General features: G+C 45.3%; 3 protein-coding genes and 1 pseudogene across 5 annotated transcripts in view; 1 reads left to right on the top strand and 3 right to left on the bottom strand.

The window, feature by feature from the left end:
• Nucleotides 1-1,179: 1,179 nt before the first annotated feature.
• On the top strand, nt 1,180-6,757 carry LOC311147434 (uncharacterized protein). 2 transcript variants are annotated; one of them, XM_084184133.1, is made up of 4 exons: nt 1,180-1,724; nt 4,882-5,046; nt 5,177-5,380; nt 5,481-6,757. In XM_084184133.1, the coding sequence occupies exons 2-4, from the start codon at nt 4,887-4,889 to the stop codon at nt 5,615-5,617; spliced, it is 501 nt and encodes a 166-aa protein (XP_084040259.1). In that variant the 5' UTR covers nt 1,180-1,724; nt 4,882-4,886; the 3' UTR covers nt 5,618-6,757. The 2 variants fall into 2 exon arrangements, with proteins under 2 accessions (XP_084040259.1, XP_084040260.1); XM_084184134.1 differs by lacking the exon at nt 1,180-1,724 and adding an exon at nt 2,708-2,794.
• LOC311147612 (hyaluronidase-3-like) lies at nt 5,942-10,370 on the bottom strand (annotated as a pseudogene). Its single transcript has 3 exons — nt 9,741-10,370; nt 9,341-9,486; nt 5,942-6,013 (listed from the first exon to the last, which is right to left on the bottom strand). The product of its transcript is annotated as a hyaluronidase-3-like (transcript).
• A 212-nt stretch (nt 10,371-10,582) lies between these two features.
• LOC311147743 (N-alpha-acetyltransferase 80-like) lies at nt 10,583-18,241 on the bottom strand. Its single transcript, XM_084184514.1, has 2 exons — nt 18,191-18,241; nt 10,583-11,904 (listed from the first exon to the last, which is right to left on the bottom strand). Coding segments are annotated over exons 1-2 (873 nt in total). The 5' UTR covers nt 18,193-18,241; the 3' UTR covers nt 10,583-11,033.
• Nucleotides 18,242-18,742: 501 nt separating this feature from the next.
• LOC311147777 (cAMP-dependent protein kinase type II-alpha regulatory subunit-like) overlaps nt 18,743-22,384 on the bottom strand; it is a 32,300-nt gene continuing 28,658 nt past the window's right edge. Inside the window, exons 6-10 of the mRNA XM_084184554.1 lie at nt 22,231-22,332; nt 22,059-22,133; nt 21,875-21,940; nt 20,406-20,544; nt 18,743-19,738 (exon numbers count right to left, since the gene is read on the bottom strand). Of these exons, the coding sequence (XP_084040680.1) occupies nt 19,614-19,738; nt 20,406-20,544; nt 21,875-21,940; nt 22,059-22,133; nt 22,231-22,332 (507 nt within the window). The 3' untranslated portion in view covers nt 18,743-19,613. The remainder of the gene's footprint in view (nt 19,739-20,405; nt 20,545-21,874; nt 21,941-22,058; nt 22,134-22,230; nt 22,333-22,384) is intronic.

Genomic DNA, 22,384 nt, shown 5'->3' on the forward strand with positions numbered 1-22,384 from the left:
GAACGTACAACTGGATAAAGGATTTCCTGTTTGGAAGGTCTATCCAGGTGAGGGTGGGGAAGTCTTTATCAGGCAGCTACTTGGTGGATAACAGTACACCACAGGGGAGCGTGATTAGTCCTCTGTTGTTCTCAATCATGATCAATGATGTTTACTCTCAAGTACAGCCGGATATAGGGAGGTCGTTATTTGCAGATGATGGGGCCTTATGGAAGAGGGGAAGAAATGTGCCATACATAGTCAGGAAGGTACAGGAAGCAATTGATGAGGTAGAGTGGTGGGCATTAATGTGGGGATTCAGGTTCTCTGTAGAGAAAACTCAAACAGTGTTCTTTACCAGGAGGAAGGTGGGAGATGAGGTATGCTTAAGGTTATATGGGAGAAACTTGGAGAGGTGGATGGAGGAAGTCAAACAAGACAGAGTAGTTATTTGCTCTGATTCATGTGCAGTGTTAATGAGTCTCCAGTCCTTTAGCTCACGTAGCAGACAAGACCTGCTTTATGAGGTGCTACAAACCAATGGCAGGATTAAACAGATGGGTATTCAGATAAGATTTAGTTGGGTCCCAGCCCATGTGGGGGTGGAGGGGAACGAGGCAGTAGATGAACAGGCTAAACAAGCACTTAGTAGTGGGGATGTTGATGTTGAAGTTTCAATGAGCAAGGAAAATACAAAAATACTGATATATACAGTGATGGTGCAGAGATGGCAGGAGCAGTGGAATAGAGATAATAAGGGAAGGCATTTATTTCAAGTACAGAGGAAAGTCGGGGAGGGGAGGACGGCAGGAAGGGACAGAAGAGAGGAGGTTATTTTGGGACACAGCCAGTTGAATAAGACATTAAATGTGATAGGAAAGCATCCAACAGGAAAGTGTGATTATTGTCAGGAAACAGAGACCGTGGAGCATGTATTGTTACAGTGTGGGCAGTATCAGAGGGAAAGAGAGAGGATGAGATCTAGTATGAGGGAGAAGGGGATACAGGAAATTAGTTTAAAGAGTATATTGAGTAGAACGTCATTAGATATAGTCTCAAATATTTTGTTAGCTTTTTTTAAAGCAACGGGGCTGGCAGGTAGGATTTAGTTTCTCCCTGTCTCTGGCCCACACTCCAGTACAGTAGGTTGCGGTAATGCACCATAACTTTGGATGCCAACCGCCGATAAACCCCACTGAAGAAGAAGAAGAAGAACCGTGGATAGATGGCAGCATTCGCGCAAAACTGAAAGTGCGAACCACCGCATTTAACCATGGCAAGGTGACTGGGAATATGGCAGAATACAAACAGTGTAGCTACTCACTCCGCAAGACAATTAAACTGGCAAAACATCAGTATAGAGAAAAAGTGGAGTCGCAATTCAACGGCTCAGACACGAGACGTATGTGGCAGGGTCTACAGACAATCACAGACTACAAAAGGAAAACAGCCACGTTGCCGACACCTTCTTCGCCTGCTTTGAGGATAACACAGTGCCACTGACGAGGCCCACTACCAAGGACTGTGGCCTCTCCTTCTCCGTGGCCGACGTGAGTAAGACATTTAAGCATGTTAACCCCCGCAAGGCTGCCGGCCCAGACTGCATCCCTAGCCGCGTCCTCAGAGCATGCGCAGACCAGCTGGCTGGTGTGTTTACGGACATATTCAATCTCTCCCTTTCCCAGTCTGCTGTCCCCACATTCTTCAATATGGCCACCATTGTTCCTGTACCCAAGAAAGCAAAGGTAACTGAACTAAATGACTATCGCACCGTAGCACTCACCTCTGTCATCATGAAGTGCTTTGAGAGACTAGTCAAGGATCATATCACCTCTACCTTACCTGTCACCCTAGACCAATTTCAATTTGCTTACTGCCCCAATAGATCCACAGACGATGCAAATCGCCATCACACTGCCCTATCTCATCAGGACAAGAGGAATACCTATGTAAGAATGCTGTTCATTGACTATAGCTCAGCATTCAACACCATAGTACCCTCCAAGCTCATCATTAAGCTTGAGGCCCTGGGTCTAAACCCCACCCTGTGCAACTGGGTCCTGGACTTCCTGACGGGCCGCCCCAGGTGGTGACATCTCCACTTCGCTGATCCTCAACACTGGGGCCCCACAAGGGTGCGTGCTCAGGCCCCTCCTGTACTCCCTGTTCACCCATGACTGTGTGGCCAAGCACACCTCCAACTCAATCATCAAGTTTGCAGACGACACAACAGTGGTAGGCTTGATTACCAACAATGACGAGACAGCCTACAGGGAGGAGGTGAGGGCTCTGGGAGTGTGGTGCCAGGAAAATAACCTCATACTCAACGTCAACAAAACAAAGGAGATGATCGTGGACTTCAGGAAACAGCAGAGGGTGCACCCCCCTATCCACATCGACGGGACCGCAGTGGAAAAGGTGGAAAGCTTCAAGTTCCTTGGCGTACACATCACTGACAAACTGAAATGGTCCACCCACGCAGACAGTGGGGTGAAGAAGGCACAACAGAGCCTCTTCAACCTCAGGAGGCTGAAGAAATTTGGCTTGGCACCTAAAACCCTCACAAACTTTTACAGATGCACAATTGAGAGCATCCTGTCGGGCTGTATCACCGCCTGGTACGGCAACTGCACCGCCCGCAACCGCAGGGCTCTCCAGAGGGTGGTGCGGTCTGCTGAACGCATTACTGGGGGCAAACTATCCACCCTCCAGGACACCTACAGCACCCAATGTCACAGGAAGGCCAAAAAGATCATCAAGGCCATCAACCACCCGAGCCACTGCCTGTTCACCCCTCTATCATCCAGAAGGCGAGGTCAGTACAGGTGCATCAAAGATGGAACACTAGTCACTTTAATAATGTTTACATATCTGGCACTACTCATCTCATATGTATATACTGCATTCCATTCTATAATATTCTACTGTATCTTAGTCCATGCCGCTCTGTCATTGCTTGTCCATATATGTAGATATTCTTAAATTCCATTCCTTACTTAGATTTGTGTGTATTGGGTATATGTTGTGAAATTGTTAGATATTACTTGTTAGATATTACTGCACTGTCGGAGCTAGAAGCACAAGCATTTCGCTACACCCGCAATAACATCTGCTAAACACGTGTATGTGACAAATATCATTAGATTTGATTGTATAGTAATGAAGATGTTATAACAAAATGTTTGCACGCTCTGTCTTACTGTCTTTGATCAAATAATTGTAATGTTTTAAATTTGTTTTCTACTCAGTCGGGGTCTTAACTTACTGTTGCAAGTAAGAATAGTAGAATACACAAGGTACAATTTCAAAATTTGGTTGCGCATCAACAGTTTTTCTCTTGTTACTGAGTCACTGATAGTCAGGCAATTAGCCCATGTCAGCATTTTTTTTTTTTTAGATTGGTAAGTTAGTCTAGTAGCCAGCTGTATAAATTTAGTAATTATGGTCGAATTACCGGCAGAGAGCCTCCCATTGATTTTGTTAGTCAGTCTCACTCAGATATCATATTAAAAACTGCAAACTCCACCCTATGGCAAAATGTGTAGAATTGCAGGAAATTAGCTGTAGAACAGCACATTTTCCTCTCCACCCCATGGCAAAATGAGTAGAATTGCATGAAATGAGTTGTAAAATTGCTCAAACTTATCTCCGCACCATGGCAAAATGTGTAGAATTGGAGCAAACTTAATTTAAAACTGCAACATTTCTGGATCTGGGTTGATCGTAGCCTACCTCTCAAGCAGTAGCAATGTGTTCCAGTCCATTGCACCTCCTCATCCACTTCAATATAGCCTGCTGTGTCTCACATTGAATAGATAAACTGTTAGCTTTAAACTGTCATTAGATCACTTGTTGAATTGCATATTAATAACATATTAACACACTAAAAAGCAGTCTTTTTATATTCGGGGACCTTTCACTTTGCTCTGGGTTCTGTTGCTTACTGTATCTCCTCTGCCCCTGTTGGATAATTGAATGAACCTATGGCCCAGTAGCAGCTATTAATACCACCTTCGTTCCAGCTTCTATTTTAGGGTAGACGCTGTTAGGGTAGGGGCTAGCAGCAGGGAGCAGGGCAGGGTTTGGGGGCACAAGACACAGACACAAAACACTGGGACTCGACTCGACTCGCTTCCATGTGACAAGGCAATATTTCAACCTGGACTCTCTTCAGAAGGCTAATACAGTTGTGATGAATATTTTGTTTGTGTGTATCATGATCCTGCATTCACCTGACCTTTTCCATCATTTGTTGTTGACACGTATTGGGAACGTATTGAAAGCAGCTTTGTGTTCTTGAGGAGACACACACAGAGACACGTGAATCCAGTATCTTTCTCCTCTGTTTTATGTTAACAGAAGGTAAGAGCAGAGAGAGGGAAGAAGGCAATGTGGCTGACTTGGTGGATGGCACTAGCTGGACACTTGATTGATTGTGTGGAGAAAACTCATGGATATTGTGTTTTTTGGGTGAAGCCTGGATACCAGAATAAAAAATGGGGTAGAAGTGTCTGGTTTGATGAATCATGCATGTGTTTTTGTGTGTAAGAGAGTATTTGTGTCCCTTATATCAAAATAATAGTGACTGCCTATCAATGCCAATATGTAGCAGCATAGTGTGCTTATAGCATTATTGTACAGTACATTTCTTCTGATATCAACTAGGCTGCATGGCTGAAATGGCTTCTTATTTTGGCATGACATGTGGAAACAATCAGTCAGACAAAGGGCCTGTTCTCAATCACCTCTCCACTGGTCTTGGCCCTGAGTCCAAATTCCAAGTTCCTGATAACAGTTTTATTTTGATTATCAGCAATAACATTTAGAAACCTGGTGTCTACGACAGGCCATGTGACTTCAATTTTGTCACCCTCTTCTCTCTCTCTCCCTCCTTCCCTCCAGGGTAAATGGCAAAACCCCCTCCATCCCCTATCACTTCAGTATCATCCCCTACCACTCCAGTATTTTTTACTCGGATCAGTGATAGGGACCTGACTGAGATCGAGCTACATTCCGTGGAGTCCATCAACGACCTACACCGCACCCACCCAGTATACAACCACAAAGGTACCAGACATTGCCAGGCTGTATCGTGTAACTATAGACTTGCATCCAAAGGCACCACTGAAATGTGCTGCTCATTGCTCCCCATTGCTTATAGTCGCTATAATCTCCACTGTCTCTATGGTCTCTTCAGGCAGCAGACGACCTCCTCTTCCTCCTGCTCCCTCCACCAATGGGAACCTCCATCTCAGGGACAGACCGATTGTCTGTCAGACAGGGCATCCAATGAGAAGTCGATGGCAGAGTACGCTCCGAGACCTGTTGACGCCCACCTCGTTTCGATACACCATGATAGCACTGATGCTATTGATGCTGCTTGTTATCTTCTATTTCTTAGGTAAAGCTATTCACTTACTCTTTCATGATCTGAAATCCAACGATGCACGTTTTGCCTTGGTGTCCCTTTATGTGACTGTGTTTCTGCGTCCCCCCTCCAGTGCAGCAGGGCAGCGCTCTCCGGTCCCTGACTAAGGCAGTGATGGAGAGACAGGCTGCAGCCCTAAAGATCTCCCAACTCATCCAGGAGCTGCAGGCGCTGCGCCATAACCTCTCAGCCATCACGGGAGGACCCTGAGGAGCAGAGGTCACCGAAAGGAACACCCTTCACCCCCTGGCCCCTGAGGGACCTGTCCTAGGGGCCCCTGGACAATGAGACTGTTACACCAACTGTTACACTACATGTCCCAACATCAAGTCAAATCCCTTCCCTGCACATGGTATTGGAACTTGGGTCCGTCCAGAATCAACCCCTGGCCCCTACTCCCATATGAGCAGAGCCCGGGTGTTAGAAAACCCACAGAGAATTTCCATATACTGTATATTTATAAGTTGTTTGATTTGCTAGGCAAATCTCACAAAGAATAGACTCATACAGTATGATTGTAGGGTTCTGAACACTTTATAGCATCTTTAGGGACTTCACAGCACAAAGGACCACACTCTTGAACTGACAATGAATGTACTCAGACAACTGCACAGGGACACAGAAATGGTTGAGGTTCGAGATGCCCATGTGATCTGTGACTTACACAGCTGTAACTTTTAGAAGTGGTATTCTTTTACATGTATCCATTTGACAGGAAATGTATGATGAAATGTCACAGCCATTTTGTTACTGAAACACTTTGCCGATTTGGGAAATTCTGTCTGACTATCAAAACTTAAACATGTCACGAGTGGAACTGAATTGTATAGAATGAATACGCTGAGGTAGTGCCTTAGCACGTTTTCAATTTGATACACTTGGTGGAATTGCAATGATGCCACTGTACACCAACTAAATAAACAAAAGAGGTGATATTCAAATAAAATTGTATTTGTCACATGAGCTGAATACAACAGGTGTAGACCTTACTGTGAAACGCTTACTTACGAGCCCTTAACCAACAATGCAGTTCAATAAATTGAGGGGGGGGGTCAATGTAAATAGTCCGGGTGGCCATTTTATTAATTGTTCAGCAGTCTTATGGCTTGGGGGTAGAAGCTGTTAAGAAGCCTTTTGGACCTAGACTTTGCATTCCGGTACCGCTTGCTGTGCGGTAGCAGAGAGAACAGTCTATGACAGTTGCCATACCAGGCGGAGATGCAACCGGTCAGGATGCTCTCGATGGTGCAGCTGTAGAACTTTTTGAGGATCTGGGGACCCATGCCAAATCTTTTCAGTCTCCTGAGGGGGAAAAGGTGTTGTCGTGCCCGCTTCACAACTGTCTTGGTGTGTTTGGATATTATATATACAGTATCTCACAAAAGGGAGTACACCCTCACATTTTTGTAAATATTTGAATATATCTTTTCATGTGACAACACTGAAGAAATGACACTTTGCTACAAATGTAAAGTAGTGAGTATAACAGTGTACATTTGTTGTCCCCTCAAAATAACTCAACACACAGCCATTAATGTCTAAACCGCTGGCAACAAAAGTGAGTACACCCATAAGTGAAAATGTAAAAATTGGGCCCAATTAGCCATTTTCCCTCCCTGGTGTCATGTGAATCGTTAGTGTTACAAGGTCTCAGGTGTGTTAAATTTGGTGTCATCGCTCTCACACTCCCTCATACTAGTCACTGGAAGTTCAACATGGCACCTCATGGCAAGGAACTATCTGAGGATTTGAAAAAAAGAATTGTTGCTCTACATAAAGATGGCCTGGGCTATAAGAAGATTGCCAAGACCCTGAAACTGAGCTGCAGCACGGTGGCCAAGACCATACAGCGGTTTAACAGGACAGGTTCCACTCAGAACAGGCCTCGCCATGGTCGACCAAAGAAGTTGAGTGCACGTGCTCAGCGTCATATCCAGAGGTTGTCTTTGGGAAATAGACGTATGAGTGCTGCCAGCATTGCTGCAGAGGTTGAAGGGGTGGGGGGTCAGCCTGTCAGTGCTCAGACCATATGCCGCACACTGCATCAAATTGGTCTGCATGGCTGTCGTCCCAGAAGGAAGCCTCTTCTAAAGATGATGCACAAGAAAGTCCGCAAACAGTATGCTGAAGACTAGCAGACTAAGGACATGGATTACTGGAACCATGTCCTGTGGTCTGATGAGCCCAAGATAAACTTATTTGGTTCAGATGGTGTCAAGCGTGTGTGGCGGCAACCAGGTGAGGAGTACAAAGACAAGTGTGTCTTGCCTACAGTCAAGCATGGTGGTGGGAGTGTCATGGTCTGGGGCTGCATGAGTGCTGCCGGCACTGGGGAGCTACAGTTCATTGAGGGAACCTTGAATGCCAACATGTACTGTGACATACTGAAGCAGAGCATGATCCCCTCCCTTCGGAGACTGGGCCGCAGGGCATTATTCCAACATGATAACGACCCCAAACACACCTCCAAGACGACCACTGCCTTGCTAAAAAAGCTGAGGGTAAAGGTGATGGACTGGCCAAGCATGTCTCCAGACCTAAACCCTATTGAGCATCTGTGGGGCATCCTCAAACGGAAGGTGGAGGAGTGCAAGGTCTCTAACATCCACCAGCTCCGTGATGTCGTCATGGAGGAGTGGAAGAGGACTCCAGTGGCAACCTGTGAAGCTCTGGTGAACTCCATGGCCAAGAGGGTTAAGGCAGTGCTGGAAAATGATGGTGGCCACACAAAATATTGACACTTTGGCCACAATTTGGACATTTTCACTTAGGGGTGTACTCACTTTTGTTGCCAGCGGTTTAGACATTAATGGCTGTGTGTTGTTGTTATTTTGAGGGTACAGCAAATTTACACTGTTATACAAGCTGTACACTCACTACTTTACATTGTAGCAAAGTGTCATTTCTTGAGTATTGTCACATGAAAAGATATACTCAAATATTTACAAAAATGTGAGGGGTGTACTCACTTTTGTGAGATACTGTATATATTGGTGATAGAGGCTATCCTTTCCTGACACTCCTCACCCGCCCAGCCCTGATAGCACTGGCACAGGAAGTTAGTGAGAAGGCGACTGAGGTCATGACAGGGGTCAGAAAGGGGGATCATGTGGTCAGAGTATGGGTCCTGTCTGGCACAACGATCGTTGCCATTGGTTCGCTCTTCGCTGCACCCCTCTCTTCAGGGTGCTTATGTACTCTCCCAGTTTAGAATGAATGTAGTCCCTCAGTATCACACACTTACGCTGTGGAGAGGAGGGAGAGAGAGAGATTAATTTACAAATACTAAACATAAAAAATTATCTAATAGAAACTGAACTGCATACACAGTCAAGGTAATAATGTCTGTAGAGGTATTTATGTGTATAATATGTGTATATTATAGTGGATGTACATGTACAGACTGAGGTCTATAGGATCTGACCTTTGACTTAGCGAACCCCACAGGAGGTTGGTGGCACCTTAATTGGGGAGAACGGGCTCGTGGTAATGACTGGAGCGGAATAAGTGGAATGGTATCAAATACATCAAACATGGTTTCCAGATGTTTGATGCCATTCCATATGCTCCGTTCCAGCCTTTATGAGCCGTTCTCCCCTCAGCAGCCTCCACTGACACACACACACACACACACATCAACCAAATACAAAAATGCATACACACTGGAAGACGTAAGAGGGACAGAATATCTTTCCCGGAGTGTGCTGGCATCTCCTGCCAGGTGTGCCCATATGTCACTGTCAACATGCCCAGATTAATGGGATACCAGCTTGATTACTTTACCTAAAACTTAGGTTCTAAGTGTACAGTATTCCACAAAGCCATATAATCCATGAGAACAGTACATTGTGCCAGGTATTATATCAAAGACTGTATAATATTCATAACATAAGTGCATCAGTGGTAACAGTAATGTTATACTTTATACTTTACCTTGTTGAGTAAGTGGAGGGTGTGGGCGAATGCCAGTCTGGCATAGGGCAGTACAGGAGTGGCATGGATGGCAGTGGGGTATTGGTTCGCCACCCTCAGGGCTTCTAGGAGCCTATGCCTGACCAGGAGGGTGACATCAGAGGACCCTGTCAGCCGCTGGGGTAGGTAGATACCGGGGTAGAGGGAGGTGGACTGTCACCACAGCCATGCTAGCTGGTCATTCTTCTGCCTGGTCTTGGGATGGCGGTGGCCTGTGTAGCTGTGTCCTTTCTGCTTCCTGTGGTGGTTGAAGCATTCAGGGATGTGCCCTTGAGCAAGGCACTTAACCCTAATTGCTCCTGTAAGTCGCTCTGGATAAGAGCGTCTGCTAAATGACTAAAATGTAAATGTAAATGGAAGCCGTAGAAACCCCAAAGTCCCCTCGGTCGCAGGCACACTCCTAACCGCAGCGTCCAATACATGAAGGCCCTGTTGCCCCTCTCAAACTCCTTATGGGCCAGGGAGTTCCCTTCCGGTTTGGTTAGCTCTGGGTATTCACGCCTCACTAGTGATTTAGACAGCCGGCGGTACTCCAGCTTCATGCCAAAGCCCTCAACCACAGGGGGCGCAACTCCTCCCTGTTGACAGAGGCCAGGCCGTTGAAGCCCGGCCTGAGCAGGGCTGAGATCTGAGTCTGGGCCAGGGCCAGGTGGGCCTCCAGGTCGCCCCTCTGGGGAACCCCTCCGTTGACCTGAAGACCTTCCTGGGAGATGTAAGCGTAGAGCTCCAGCTGGTTGCGGTAGAAGATGCTTATGTTCTGGCCCTTGAAGTTCTAGTGGTGGCTCTCCACAATGTCGAAGACCCCCAGGTCCAGGTGGATGCCGTAGCATTCCTGGGAGCGCGCTGTGGGAATGTTCCAGACCATTGTGAAGGGCATGACCTGGACCACTAGCCCTGTAGAGAGGCTAGCCTCACCAACAGCCCCCCACTGGGGAGTGACAGGGATGGTGGAGAGGAGGAGGATGGTGAGAGGGAAGTTGTGTAGCAGCATGGCTGTTCACTGGCTAATGTCTTGTCATTCCTAAAGAGAACAGACAGATAGACAGATTTCTGTTCAAACTAAATTCAGTAGTGACCGATGTTAATAGTTAAAGACCCTTGGAGATTGTCTACATAGAAGCTTTCATTTTATGCTTTTATCAGCTGATCACTAGCAATTAGCAATCTTAAATGGTGACTCATAGAAAACACGTAGCAAGACACTTAAATACACTGTTCTTTATTTCAACACCAAAATGAATGAAACATTAGGCACAAAATATAGCTCCAGAGATAATTATTTAGTTTGATCAGGCAAAATGAACCGTTCAATTCATACATTTTCAATTTCAGGACAAGAAGAAAAACTACTTTGGCACTTAAGGCACATCTGAGCACAAACATTTGGTTTGGTATTATCTGGTCAAGTATTATCTCAGTCTACAGCAGCAAGTATATCTCTGTCAAGTCTCAGGGACTACACAGTTCACTTGAGAGCCAGCCAGACCATTAAAATATCCTTCCTTCTCAGTCTGTCAATCCCTACAGGATGTGCTACTAGATAGGCCAGAGGGACTGACCTTTCCCCCATGACCTTTGACCTCTGTCCTGAGCATGTGTGTGTGAGGCTGAGTGACATGGGTGACATGGCCTGTGGTCAGCCAGGCCCTCAGACTCAGATGTCCTTGTGCATCCAGAAGATAGGAACTCCTTTAGCGTCTCTGTAGGGCGTCTCCTCAAGGGTCTGAACCACCAGCCGGGCCGGACACTGAGTAGGAGGAGGAGGAGGAGGAATAGAGGGAGGAGGAGGTGGAGGAGGTAGACAAGAGGGAGGAGGTGGAGATAGAGCAGAGGGAGGAAGGGGAGGGGGTGGAGGAGGGGGTATAAAGGGAGGAGGAGCTGGAGGAGTGGAAAGACTAGAAAGAGGAGGAAGAGGGGGAACACTAGAAGGTGTGGGAGGAGGAGGAGGAGGCGGAGGCACTACAGAGGAAGGAGGCCGCTGGGGTGGTGATGGTGGGCCTCCCTGTACTTCACCCTGGGTGTCGTCTGTCCCTGGGAGCCTGGAGAACCTCTCCAGCACGTCCATGGGCATGAAGGACCCCATGACCCCAGCGTTCTGCACAGGTGTGGACAGCACATAGCCCAGGTGGGTGTAGAAGTGCTGCTTGTCATGGGTGGTCAGACACAGCCTCTTGAACCCTCGGGTCTTAGCGTAACGCTCCGTCTCTTGCATCAGCGTACGGCCGTAGCCCTTCCCCCTCTGGGCCTTCGAGACCACCACAGACTCCACAAAGAGGCTCCCGGGGCGGGACACCACACGGGACAGCCGGACGTGCCCCAGGAGGGACTCCCCGTCCCCACCGTCCCTGTTCCCAGAGCCCTGCAGCAGCACCAGGGCCACAGGGAACTCCTGGCAGGACTTCTGGAGGGTGTGGACCCGGGCACCGCGGCTCCGCTGCCACTCGCTGTTCACCAAGTCAGCACAGCGCTCCAGCAGGTCTGGGCGCTGGTGCAGAGGGATCGCCCGCACCCCCCTGCCGTCACACCTGTGATTCCCCCCAGACAACAGGGGACAGCCAGGGTCAGAACACACAGAGGAAGGGGATCCATCTTCATGCACATGCACCTGGTTACATCATCAGACGACTGCACTTGAACTACTAAATACCCCAGCGTGTCACAAAGTACAGTTACTTATGACACAGCATTTATTTGATAGACCAAAACCAACCTAATTTCAAAACAATATTGCAAAAACAACAATGTGGTAATTTCTTGGTACAGAACATCACCTAAAATACAAGATGATGTGAACACTATTGTCATTATAGAAAGCTCACAATCCTAGCCTAATCCTCAATGAATTATTCTAGATTTCCTATATCATTGTTAGAAATTCTGCTAGAATGATGATAATGCACATTTTCTACTAGTTTTATCATTTATCAGAGCAGCATCCTTCACAACTTTGCAAATGACTATTTCAGACAAACTAATGACTTGACATAAGTCTATGATCTGGTATGTTATCAAAATCTGTGGCTCCCTTACACAACACTCAACCTGGTCTCAGAGCATTTCGTATTATTCTGAACGTAAATGCGAAACACTCCATTTAGTATGATATATAATGTTTTGTATGGTATGTATTAATTTGTGGATATCCATCATCCATTTAGTTTGATATGTTATGAATTACAATTTGTATGATATGATACGAATTGCATTTCGTACAACACGGACACGAATGATCTGCTTGGCGTGTTGACACACTGGTGGTTTGTTGTGGCCGAGTATTGGTGCTAAACCGTGTTGTTGGAGGCTGGCATGCTAATTTGCTGTGGCGTCATAGGATTCGGTGCCCTGGACGGTTTTCACAGAAGAATACTGTACCAAGTTAGCTAGCTGAATAAACTAAGTTAGTCTATTCCTAGAAAACATTGAACCGCTGTAGTTTACAACAATTATAGTTTCTGAGGTGGAAGTTGGGAGAGTTATATTTGGGTGTTTCAGTGAAACGTAAGTGAGGGAGGCCCCGCTCTCTCGCTTTCCCAGATGTTTAGTTCATTTCATTCCGATCTCCTTTGCATTATTGTAGCCATTTTCTGTAACCTGTCAACTATATGTCTATCCCTGTTCTCTCCTCTCCGCACAGGCTATACAAACGCCTCACACCACGTGGCTGCTGCCACTCTAACCTGGTGGTCCCTGCACGCACGACCCACGTGGAGTTCCAGGTCTCCGGCAGCCTCTGGAACTGCCGTTCTGCGGCCAACAAGGCAGAGTTCATCACAGCCTATGCTACCCTCCAGTCCCTCGACTTCTTGGCGCTGACGGAAACATGGATTACCACAGAAAACACTGCTACTCCTACTGCTCTCTCCTCGTCTGACCATGTGTTCTTGCATACCCCGAGAGCATCTGGTCAGCGGGGTGGTGGCACAGGAATCCTCATCTCTCCCAAGTGGACATTCTCTTTATCTCCCTTGACACAGATCTGTCTATCTACTCATTTGAATTCCATGCTGTCACAGTCACTAGCCCATTCAAGCTTTACATCCTTATCATTTATCACCCTCCAGGTTCCCTTGGAGAGTTCATCAATGAGCTTGACGCCTTGATAAGTTCCTTTCCTGAGGATGGCTCACCCCTCACAGTTCTGGGTGACTTTAACCTCCCTACGTCTACCTTTGACTAATTTCTCTCTGCCTCCTTCTTTCCACTCCTCTCCTCTTTTGACCTCACCCTCTCACCGTCCCCCCCTACTCACAAGGCAGGCAATACGCTTGACCTCATCTTTACTAGATGCTGTTCTTCTACTAATCTCACTGCAACTCCCCTCCAAGTCTCCGACCACTACTTTGTATCCTTTTCTCTCTCGCTCTCCTCCAACACTACTCACTCTGCCCCTACTCAGATGGTAATGCGCCGTCGCAACCTTCGCTCTCTCTCTCCCGCTACTCTCTCCTCTTCCATCCTATCATCTCTTCCCTCTGCTCAATCCTTCTCCCTCCAATCTCCTGATTCTGCCTCCTCAACCCTCCTCTCCTCCCTTTCTGCATCCTTTGACTCTCTATGTCCCCTATCCTCCCGGCCGGCTCGGTCCTCCCCTCCTGCTCCGTGGCTTGACGACTCATTGCGAGTTCACAGAACAGGGCTCCGGGCAGCCGAGCGGAAATGGAGGAAAACTAGACTCCCTGCGGACCTGGCATCTTTTCACTCCCTCCTCTCTACATTTTCTTCCTCTGTTTCTGCTGCTAAAGCCACTTTCTACCACTCTAAATTCCAAGCATCTGCCTCTAACCCTAGGAAGCTCTTTGCCACCTTCTCCTCCCTGCTGAATCCTCCTCCCCCTCCCCCCCTCCTCCCTCTCTGTGGATGACTTTGTCAACCATTTTGAAAAGAAGGCTGACGACATCCGATCCTCGTTTGTTAAGTCAAATGACACTGCTGGTCCTGCTCACACTGCCCTACCCTATGCTTTGACTTCTTTCTCCCCTCTTTCTCCAGATGAAATCTTGCGACTTGTGACGGCCGGCCGCCCAACAACCTGCCCGCTTGACCCTATCCCCTCCTCTCTTCTCCAAACCATTTCCGGAGACCTTCTCCCTTACCTCACCTCCCTTCATCAACTCATCCTTGACCGCTGGCTATGTCCCTTCCATCTTCAAGAGAGCAAGAGTTGCACCCCTTCTCAAAAAACCTACACTCGATCCCTCCGATGTCAACAACTACAGACCAGTATCCCTTCTTTCTTTTCTCTCCAAAACTCTTGAGCGTGCCGTCTTTAACCAACTCTCTTGCTATCTCTCTCAGAATTACCTTCTTGATCCAAACCAGTCAGGTTTCAAGACTGGTCATTCAACTGAGACTGCTCTTCTCTGTGTCACGGAGGCTCTCCACACTGCTAAAGCTAACTCTCTCTCCTATGCTCTCGTCCTTCTAGACCTTCTAGACCTATCCTTCTGCCTTTGATACTGTGAACCATCAGATCCTCCTCTCCACCCTCTCCGAGTTGGGCATCTCCGGCGCGGCTCACTCTTGGATTGCGTCCTACATGACAGGTCGATCCTACCAGGTGGCGTGGCGAGAATCTGTCTCCGCACCACGTGCTCTCAACACTGGTGTCCCCCAGGGCTCAGTTCTAGGCCCTCTCCTATTCTCGCTATACACCAAGTCACTTGGCTCTGTCATGTCCTCACATGGCCTCTCCTATCATTGCTACGCAGACGACACACAATTAATCTTCTCCTTTCCCCCTTCTGATAACCAGGTGGCGAATCGCATCTCTGCATGTCTGGCAGACATATCAGTGTGGTTGACGGATCACCACCTCAAGCTGAACCTCGGCAAGACGGAGCTGCTCTTCCTCCCGGGGAAGGACTGCCCGTTCCATGATCTCGCCATCACGGTTGACAACTCTGTTGTGTCCTCCTCCCAGAGTGCAAAGAGCCTTGGCGTGACCCTGGACAACACCCTGTCATTCTCTGCTAACATCAAGGCGGTGACCCGATCCTGTAGGTTCATGCTCTACAACATTCGCAGAGTACGACCCTGCCTTACACAGGAAGCGGCACAGGTCCTAATCCAGGCACTTGTCATCTCCCGTCTGTTTTACTGCAACTCGCTGTTGGCTGGGCTCCCTGCCTGTGCCATTAAACCCCTACAACTCATCCAGAACGCCGCAGCCCGTCTGGTGTTCAACCTTCCCAAGTTCTCTCACGTCACCCCGCTCCTCCGCACACTCCACTGGCTTCCAGTTGAAGCTCACATCTGCTACAAGACCATGGTGCTTGCCTACGGAGCTGTGAGGGGAACGGCACCTCCGTACCTTCAGGCTCTGATCAGTCCCTACACCCAAACGAGGCCATTGCGTTTATCCACCTCTGGCCTGCTGGCCCCCCTACCTCTGCAGAAGCACAGTTCCCGCTCAGTCCAGTCAAAACTGTTCGCTGCTCTGGCACCCCAATGGTGGAACAAGCTCCCTCACGACGCCAGGACAGCGGAGTCACTCACTACCTTCCGGAGACACTTGAAACCCCACCTCTTTAAGGAATACCTGGGATAGGATGAAGTAATCCTTAATCCTTACCCCACCCAAAAAAAAAAAAAAAACGATTGTAAAGTGGTTGTCCCACTGGCTATCATAAGGTGAATGCACCAATTTGTAAGTCGCTCTGGATAAGAGCGTCTGCTAAATGACGAAAATGTAAAATGTAATGTTTACGAATTACAATTCGTACAATATGTTTTGAATTTGCCAAACATAAAATATGTTACAAATTCGCAAAATGTATATGTTACGAATTCCAAATTGTTGTGGCTAACATTAGCTAGGTGGCTAATGCTAATGCTTGCTAGCTGGCTATCATGAGCTAGGCTAGGGGTTAGTGTTAAGTTTAGGAGTTAGGTTAAAGGGTTAAGGTTAGGGTTAGCTAACATGCTAAGTAGTTGCAAAGTAGCTGAAAAGTAGTAAGTAGTTGAAAAGTTGCTAATTAGCTAAAATTGTCCGTGATTAGATTCGAACACGCAACCTTTGGGTTGCTATACGTTCGCGTTATATGCCCACCCTCCTTTCATTTTTGCGTTAAGTAACCATACCTATGTTATGTGTAGTCTATGAGACCAGGCTGCAACACTGGGTAGCATTGAACAGGAGCCCTGCCATCCCTTAAATCAGCGTTTCCTAAGCACAGCTGATTCAAATAATGAACTAATCATCAAGCTTTGATTATTTGAATCAGCTGTGTAGTGCTAGGGCATGAATCAAAACGTGCACGCCTTGGGGTCCCGATAACAGAGTTTAGGAAACGCTGCCTTAAATGCAGAGTATTTGCTGAGCATTACATATTATAGACAACATGGGCTAAGGGAAAACGTATGCTGCTATGCTTAAACATTTTACATTTGCATCCATATAGAAAAGACTACTAAAACCGGCTGAGAAACACATATTTGTACTATACTAGGCCTATCACCAAGCAATATACAAAAGAAACAGCACGCCCTAGCAATGGCCAGCATCTTACCTGGAGCCAAGTTCTACTAGCAAAGATGACTAGTGAAGGGCAGGAAGAGAGGAGAGAGTATGCCAATAGCTTAATGACATGACACTGAACATACTACTGCAGACATTAAAAAACAGGAAATACATGAGTTATGACAGCCGCTCAATCACAAACTCATTATCTCATTAAGTGTTAAATAACACACTTCCTTAGTGACAAACATAGCAAGAGCTGACTCTTCCAGTAAATTGTTAGTGGGTTAATGTCTGCTGATACATAGTTACAAATTAGATGTTTAAACAAGCACTGATAAATTGTGGGCCTATACTTTTCCAAATAATGTGGAATTTAGTGGGGAGATGTAATTATGCCCATACAAGAAAGATTGCAGTTTTGAAAGTGCAGTCGACTGTGGTATTTTGCACGCAGTAACACTGCAAAATTACTGCAGTAAAAAAAAACAGTGTTATTTTGGACGCAGTAGTTGCATCATACTGCAGTTATACCGCACGCTGACTGCAATCTTTTTTCTTAAGAGTGATCTGTACACTATTTGGTATTTTACAATAAAGCCACTGCTGCAGTTATCTAAATTGTATGTGGATACTGGTTTTGATTAACTGGGCGGGCCCCTGGTTTACTGCATCAAAGCATTATGAAGTGGAGCTTGTCTTTGATCTGCTGTATGACACCAGTTGCAAAATAGTATTTTCTTTGAAACACTGTTCTGATCTCAAGCTATCACTCACTGGTTCCAATCTAAAAGATTTCACCACCGCCAGAGCCTTATGTCCACTACTATGGTCAATCTTTCTCAATTGGTTTTAGTATTGGTGTTGTTTAAGCTGCAGGTATGACATTGTTGTCTTGAAAACTGGGTGTTGGAAAATAAAACATACAACTTAAAACTGGGTGAAATAATGAGAAACATGGTCTACTGAAAGATGTCAGGATGATTGGCGCAACACAGAACACAGTGTAAACTGCCACCCTTCACTTCCACTACCAAATATGGGCAGATTTAAAAATATGTGACAGCGCTGACACAATGTAATCGTTTTTTGTCCTAAATGCATTGCGTTTACAGTACAGAATGCAACAAATAATTTTGTGGCCATCTCTGTGAACGACATCAAAGGCAACATAAATCGTGCTGCTTCGGTAGTCTGTTTCTGAAAGTGCACTGACACACTGACTATTCTAAATGCCGCCTCGACTTCAAGCATTCATCCAGAAAACTTTCTTTCAACATATTTCCAAATATCCAAGACCTATTGTGCGAAAATGTATGCTCTTATAGCCTAATGCCACAGCTAATACCTACATTCTCAGGGTTTCACGCTTCTCCCGCTGAAAGTGGTCTCGAGACTGAGACGCGCCGTTCCTGGATCGGTTTTGGTTTTCTTTGATCAAACTAATCAGGATATGGTTCAGTCGCTTTCACTGGTCTGCGATCAGGATTTAACCATTTAGTGCACTGCCGGGAAACATTGACCGTTTTTGGCTGTGAGCACTGGTTCCATGTGGACAAGAAACGTAATTCCTCCACCCAGCGTATGGGAGGTATCATAGCATATTTTAGAAAACGACTGGAACTAGGCCATATACAGTAAATCATTGGATATCTCCCATGTTTATCTCAATGGATATTATCTCAAGGGATTACATAGGATTGACAGTCCCCCACCCCCCATATCAAACAATAGCTATTCCATAATCAGGAAACCATAACATGTATTACATGTATATTTTCCATCTTTAGTCAGGGATAGAGAATGGGAAGAGCTGGAAAGCCAGTAAAGAAACACTTCCTTCAGAATCCAACTATCCCTCAAAACCATAGATCCCCAATACCACCAACACACTGACACAGCAATATAATAAAATGTTTGCTTTATTCTTATCCAGGACAACTCATTCAGGATGATCAAGGAGAAATAAGCACAATATTTTTGTTTTACATTGTCGGAGATGGTGTTTTATCTGAATTCGTCAAAGTAAAACAAAATAATGAATATATAATAATACATTAATCAATACAACATGTGTGGATTAATGATAACAATAGCCCTGAAATTTAGGGTCTTCTGTGGTAATCACCGGCACTAACTGAATCAATCAACAACAGTAGGAGAGCTTTCAGAAAGGACTCAATCCCAATGAGGAAACACTTTACTTAAATCATATTTTATCAAAGCTTCTGTTTATCTTCATAAAATGTTTCTAAAACGTATCTTTAAACTTTTTCATTTTTTGTGTGCATTTGTAACTTTTTATTTTGCTATTTTTACATTTATTTTCTTTTTCACCAGGTGTCTGTTTTTTCAAGTGTGGGTGGTAACTATGTGTGTGCATGTGTCCTTGGTTGAGGTTTGTTGGTGTGTGTGTGCATGTGTGAGAGAGAAAGGACAAGCCTGCATGTCTGGGAGAGCGAATGAGTGTGTGTGTGTGTGTGTGTGTGTGTGTGTTGTATGTCCTTGCTGTGCTGTGGCGGTGTCAGGGTCGTAGCAGCAGGGACGTTGCTTTTTCAATTCATACAGAGAGCCTGAAGCAGGTTCAAGCAACTGCAAGAGTGTCTGTGTGATATTTAGGGGTGAGTAGAAAGTGTGTGTACACCTATGAGTGTTCAGCTAGAAATTCTGTGTGTCAGGGTGTACTTATACTATGTAAGTGGGTGTGTCTGAATGTCTATGTATCTGTTAATGAATGCAAATCTGCGTTTGTGTGTAAGGCACGGAGAAGGGTGGTCAGTCTCTCAGGTCCATGCTGGAGCCAAACAGAGCTACCAGCTGCTCCTCATAGTGGGTGATGTTCCTCTTCATGATCTCCTTACAGGAACCCAGCAGACGCTCAAACGCCTGAATGTCTATTACTGAAAAACACAGAGACACATCACTCACACAGCTGCACAACAGAGATGGAGACATGGGTCATATTCACTAAGAACAAAACGGAAGCAAACAGGCCAAAACGGGGAGGAACTACCTGAACTTGTTTTCGTGTTCCATTGCAAAAAGTTTCGCTACGGTGTGCACTAATGAATATCACCCTGTTGTAGCCTATGCTCCTGTATAGTTTATTTCTGACTGTTCTTTGCTATGCTTAGCTTAATCACCACAGACCTTTCAGTCGAAACATTTCAATAAAACTATAGCGGAGCATGCTAAAAGGTTGCTAAAGTATTTCTACTTCTTTCATATGACAATTTTGGTACCCTAACCATACACCTGGAGAATTGTGAGAAGTTCAAACACTTTTGAAGTCATAAGAGAGCTTAACCCTTTCACTAGTATGTCTGAGGGAACAGCTTTGCATCTATGCGTTTAGGGGGGAGATACTCCTCTAGAACACTTACTAGCTAGTAATCTACCATTAAGAGATTCAGGGAGACACAACAAATATAAAATATCTATCTGTCACGCAGATGGACACCCACCCATGCGTGTGTCTGTGTCAAATTAAACACAAACACACGTGTACCCACACACGCTTACACGCACACACACACAAATATCTGTAAATGTATGGAGGGGCCTTACCCAAGCACTTGACCTCTCCCACAGCGTACACTGATGCAGCGCGGGGCTTGTTGGTGACCAGGGCCAGCTCCCCAAAGTACTGACCCCTGCTACAGCGGGTGATCTCAACCTCCACATTATCCTCTTGGTTCGCCTTTGTCTGGGGGAGAGGGGATTCAATTTGTTTACTCTGATTTGAATAATTTGTAGCGGATTCAAATCTTTGGTTGCCGATTCGAATATTCAAAAAATTATGTTTTAGCATGGAGCACGAGCCACGGAGTGCCAAGGAAGCCCAAACGTGTTGTTCACTAGGCTATAGGCCATGTCTGCTGCAGCGGGACAAGACAGAGCCAGACCTGGGTTCAAATACATGGGTATTTGTAATTTAAATACTTATTTTCTATGTATTTGAGTATTTTCAAATAATGTGGCCAAATCAGCTACTTCTATTTTAAGAAAGTATTTTCAAATAACTTCCTATAAATAGCTGAAAGTATTTTCAAATCACTTACTATAAATAGCTGAAAGTATTTAACACTTTTTTTTTCAAAATAAATGTAAAGTTTAAATGCATGGTGTATTTAAATATATGTATTTGAAAGCACACTTGTCTGTGTATTTGAGTATTTTCAAATACATGCCAATACTTTCCAAGTGTACTTTCAAATAGAATTCCAATATCCAGATGCTTGTAGAAAAAATATAAAACTAAATATCATAGAAGAAATATGAAAATACTTACTTTCAAAAAGTCTTAGAAAGTAATTGAAATACCCTTAATAGTATTTGAACCCAAGTCTGGACAGAGCCATGAGAAAACTCACTTTATTGATTCCCAAAGGGGAAATTTGACTGCACCAGCTAATACATACAACACCAATAAATAGACAATAAAGGACATGCAGACACTAAAAGCAGCACATCAATGCGTTATGAAAACTAAATGTTAAGATTAAAAAGACTCATAGCAGAAGGTAGAAAGGATCTGGAAACCTTCTGTCTTGCACCGTTCTGTCTTATATAAAAGTGGTGGAAACAAATGGTTGGCTCACCATTTACTAAGAAGTTATCAGATGGAGAAGCTATTAGGATGAGAAGGAGTTTTGGGCACAGGTACAGCCAACTAGCGCTAGCTAACGTTAGGAACCATAGCTACTTAGCTAGCTAAAACATTGAAATAACATTTTGCGGATTGTGATTGACAAATATTCTGATTCGAATCACAATTGTTTTCAGATTTTTTCAAAAGGATCGCTGTGCTCAACTTATATTATTATTCATATTAATAATTTTACTACAATTCATATTATTAGTCATACCATCTTTGTCTTTGGGTGCAGGTTTGTTATGACGTACATATGAGAAAAAAGGAGAGAAACAAAAACAGGGTGACTTGAACATAAAATAAAGCCATTTTTGAACATTATCTGGTGATGAGGCACAGACAGAAATGAGAGGAGGATGAGAAAAGAAGGAAGTAGACTTACTTTGCTCTTCATCATAATCTTCACTTCTCCGGACTCCACAATGTAGAAACAATCTGCCCTGTCCCCCTAAAAATCAACCCAAACCAACAGGAACAGTTACAACTCTTCATGGTCATCATTACCAGTCAGCTTTACAGTAAGGCCAAAACAACCTTCATTATGTTAACAACGGAGAAAGTCCTACCTGCATGATGATGCGTTCTCCATCGGAAAACGTCTTCATTCCTAATACATCCACAATTTTCATCCTCTCAGATAACTAAGAGAGGTAAAGATGTTTGATAAGGAAAAGCAAATTCATATCAAATTAATATCAGTGCTACATTTTTCACCTCCATCCATCTTCCCCTCCTCACCTCCAGAGACTTCAGTAGAGGCACAGACTCCACAAATTGCTCGTACAGCCTCCTCTTCTTGGCATTGTTCTTCACAATGAGCCTACGGAAAGTGGCCCGGTCCTGGTAGTGTCACAGACAGCATCGGTCACGGTCACACAGACAGGCAAGAGGA

This window comes from Coregonus lavaretus, assembly GCF_964263955.1.
Source record: "Coregonus lavaretus genome assembly, chromosome: 20".
Classification (NCBI taxonomy): domain Eukaryota; kingdom Metazoa; phylum Chordata; class Actinopteri; order Salmoniformes; family Salmonidae; genus Coregonus; species Coregonus lavaretus.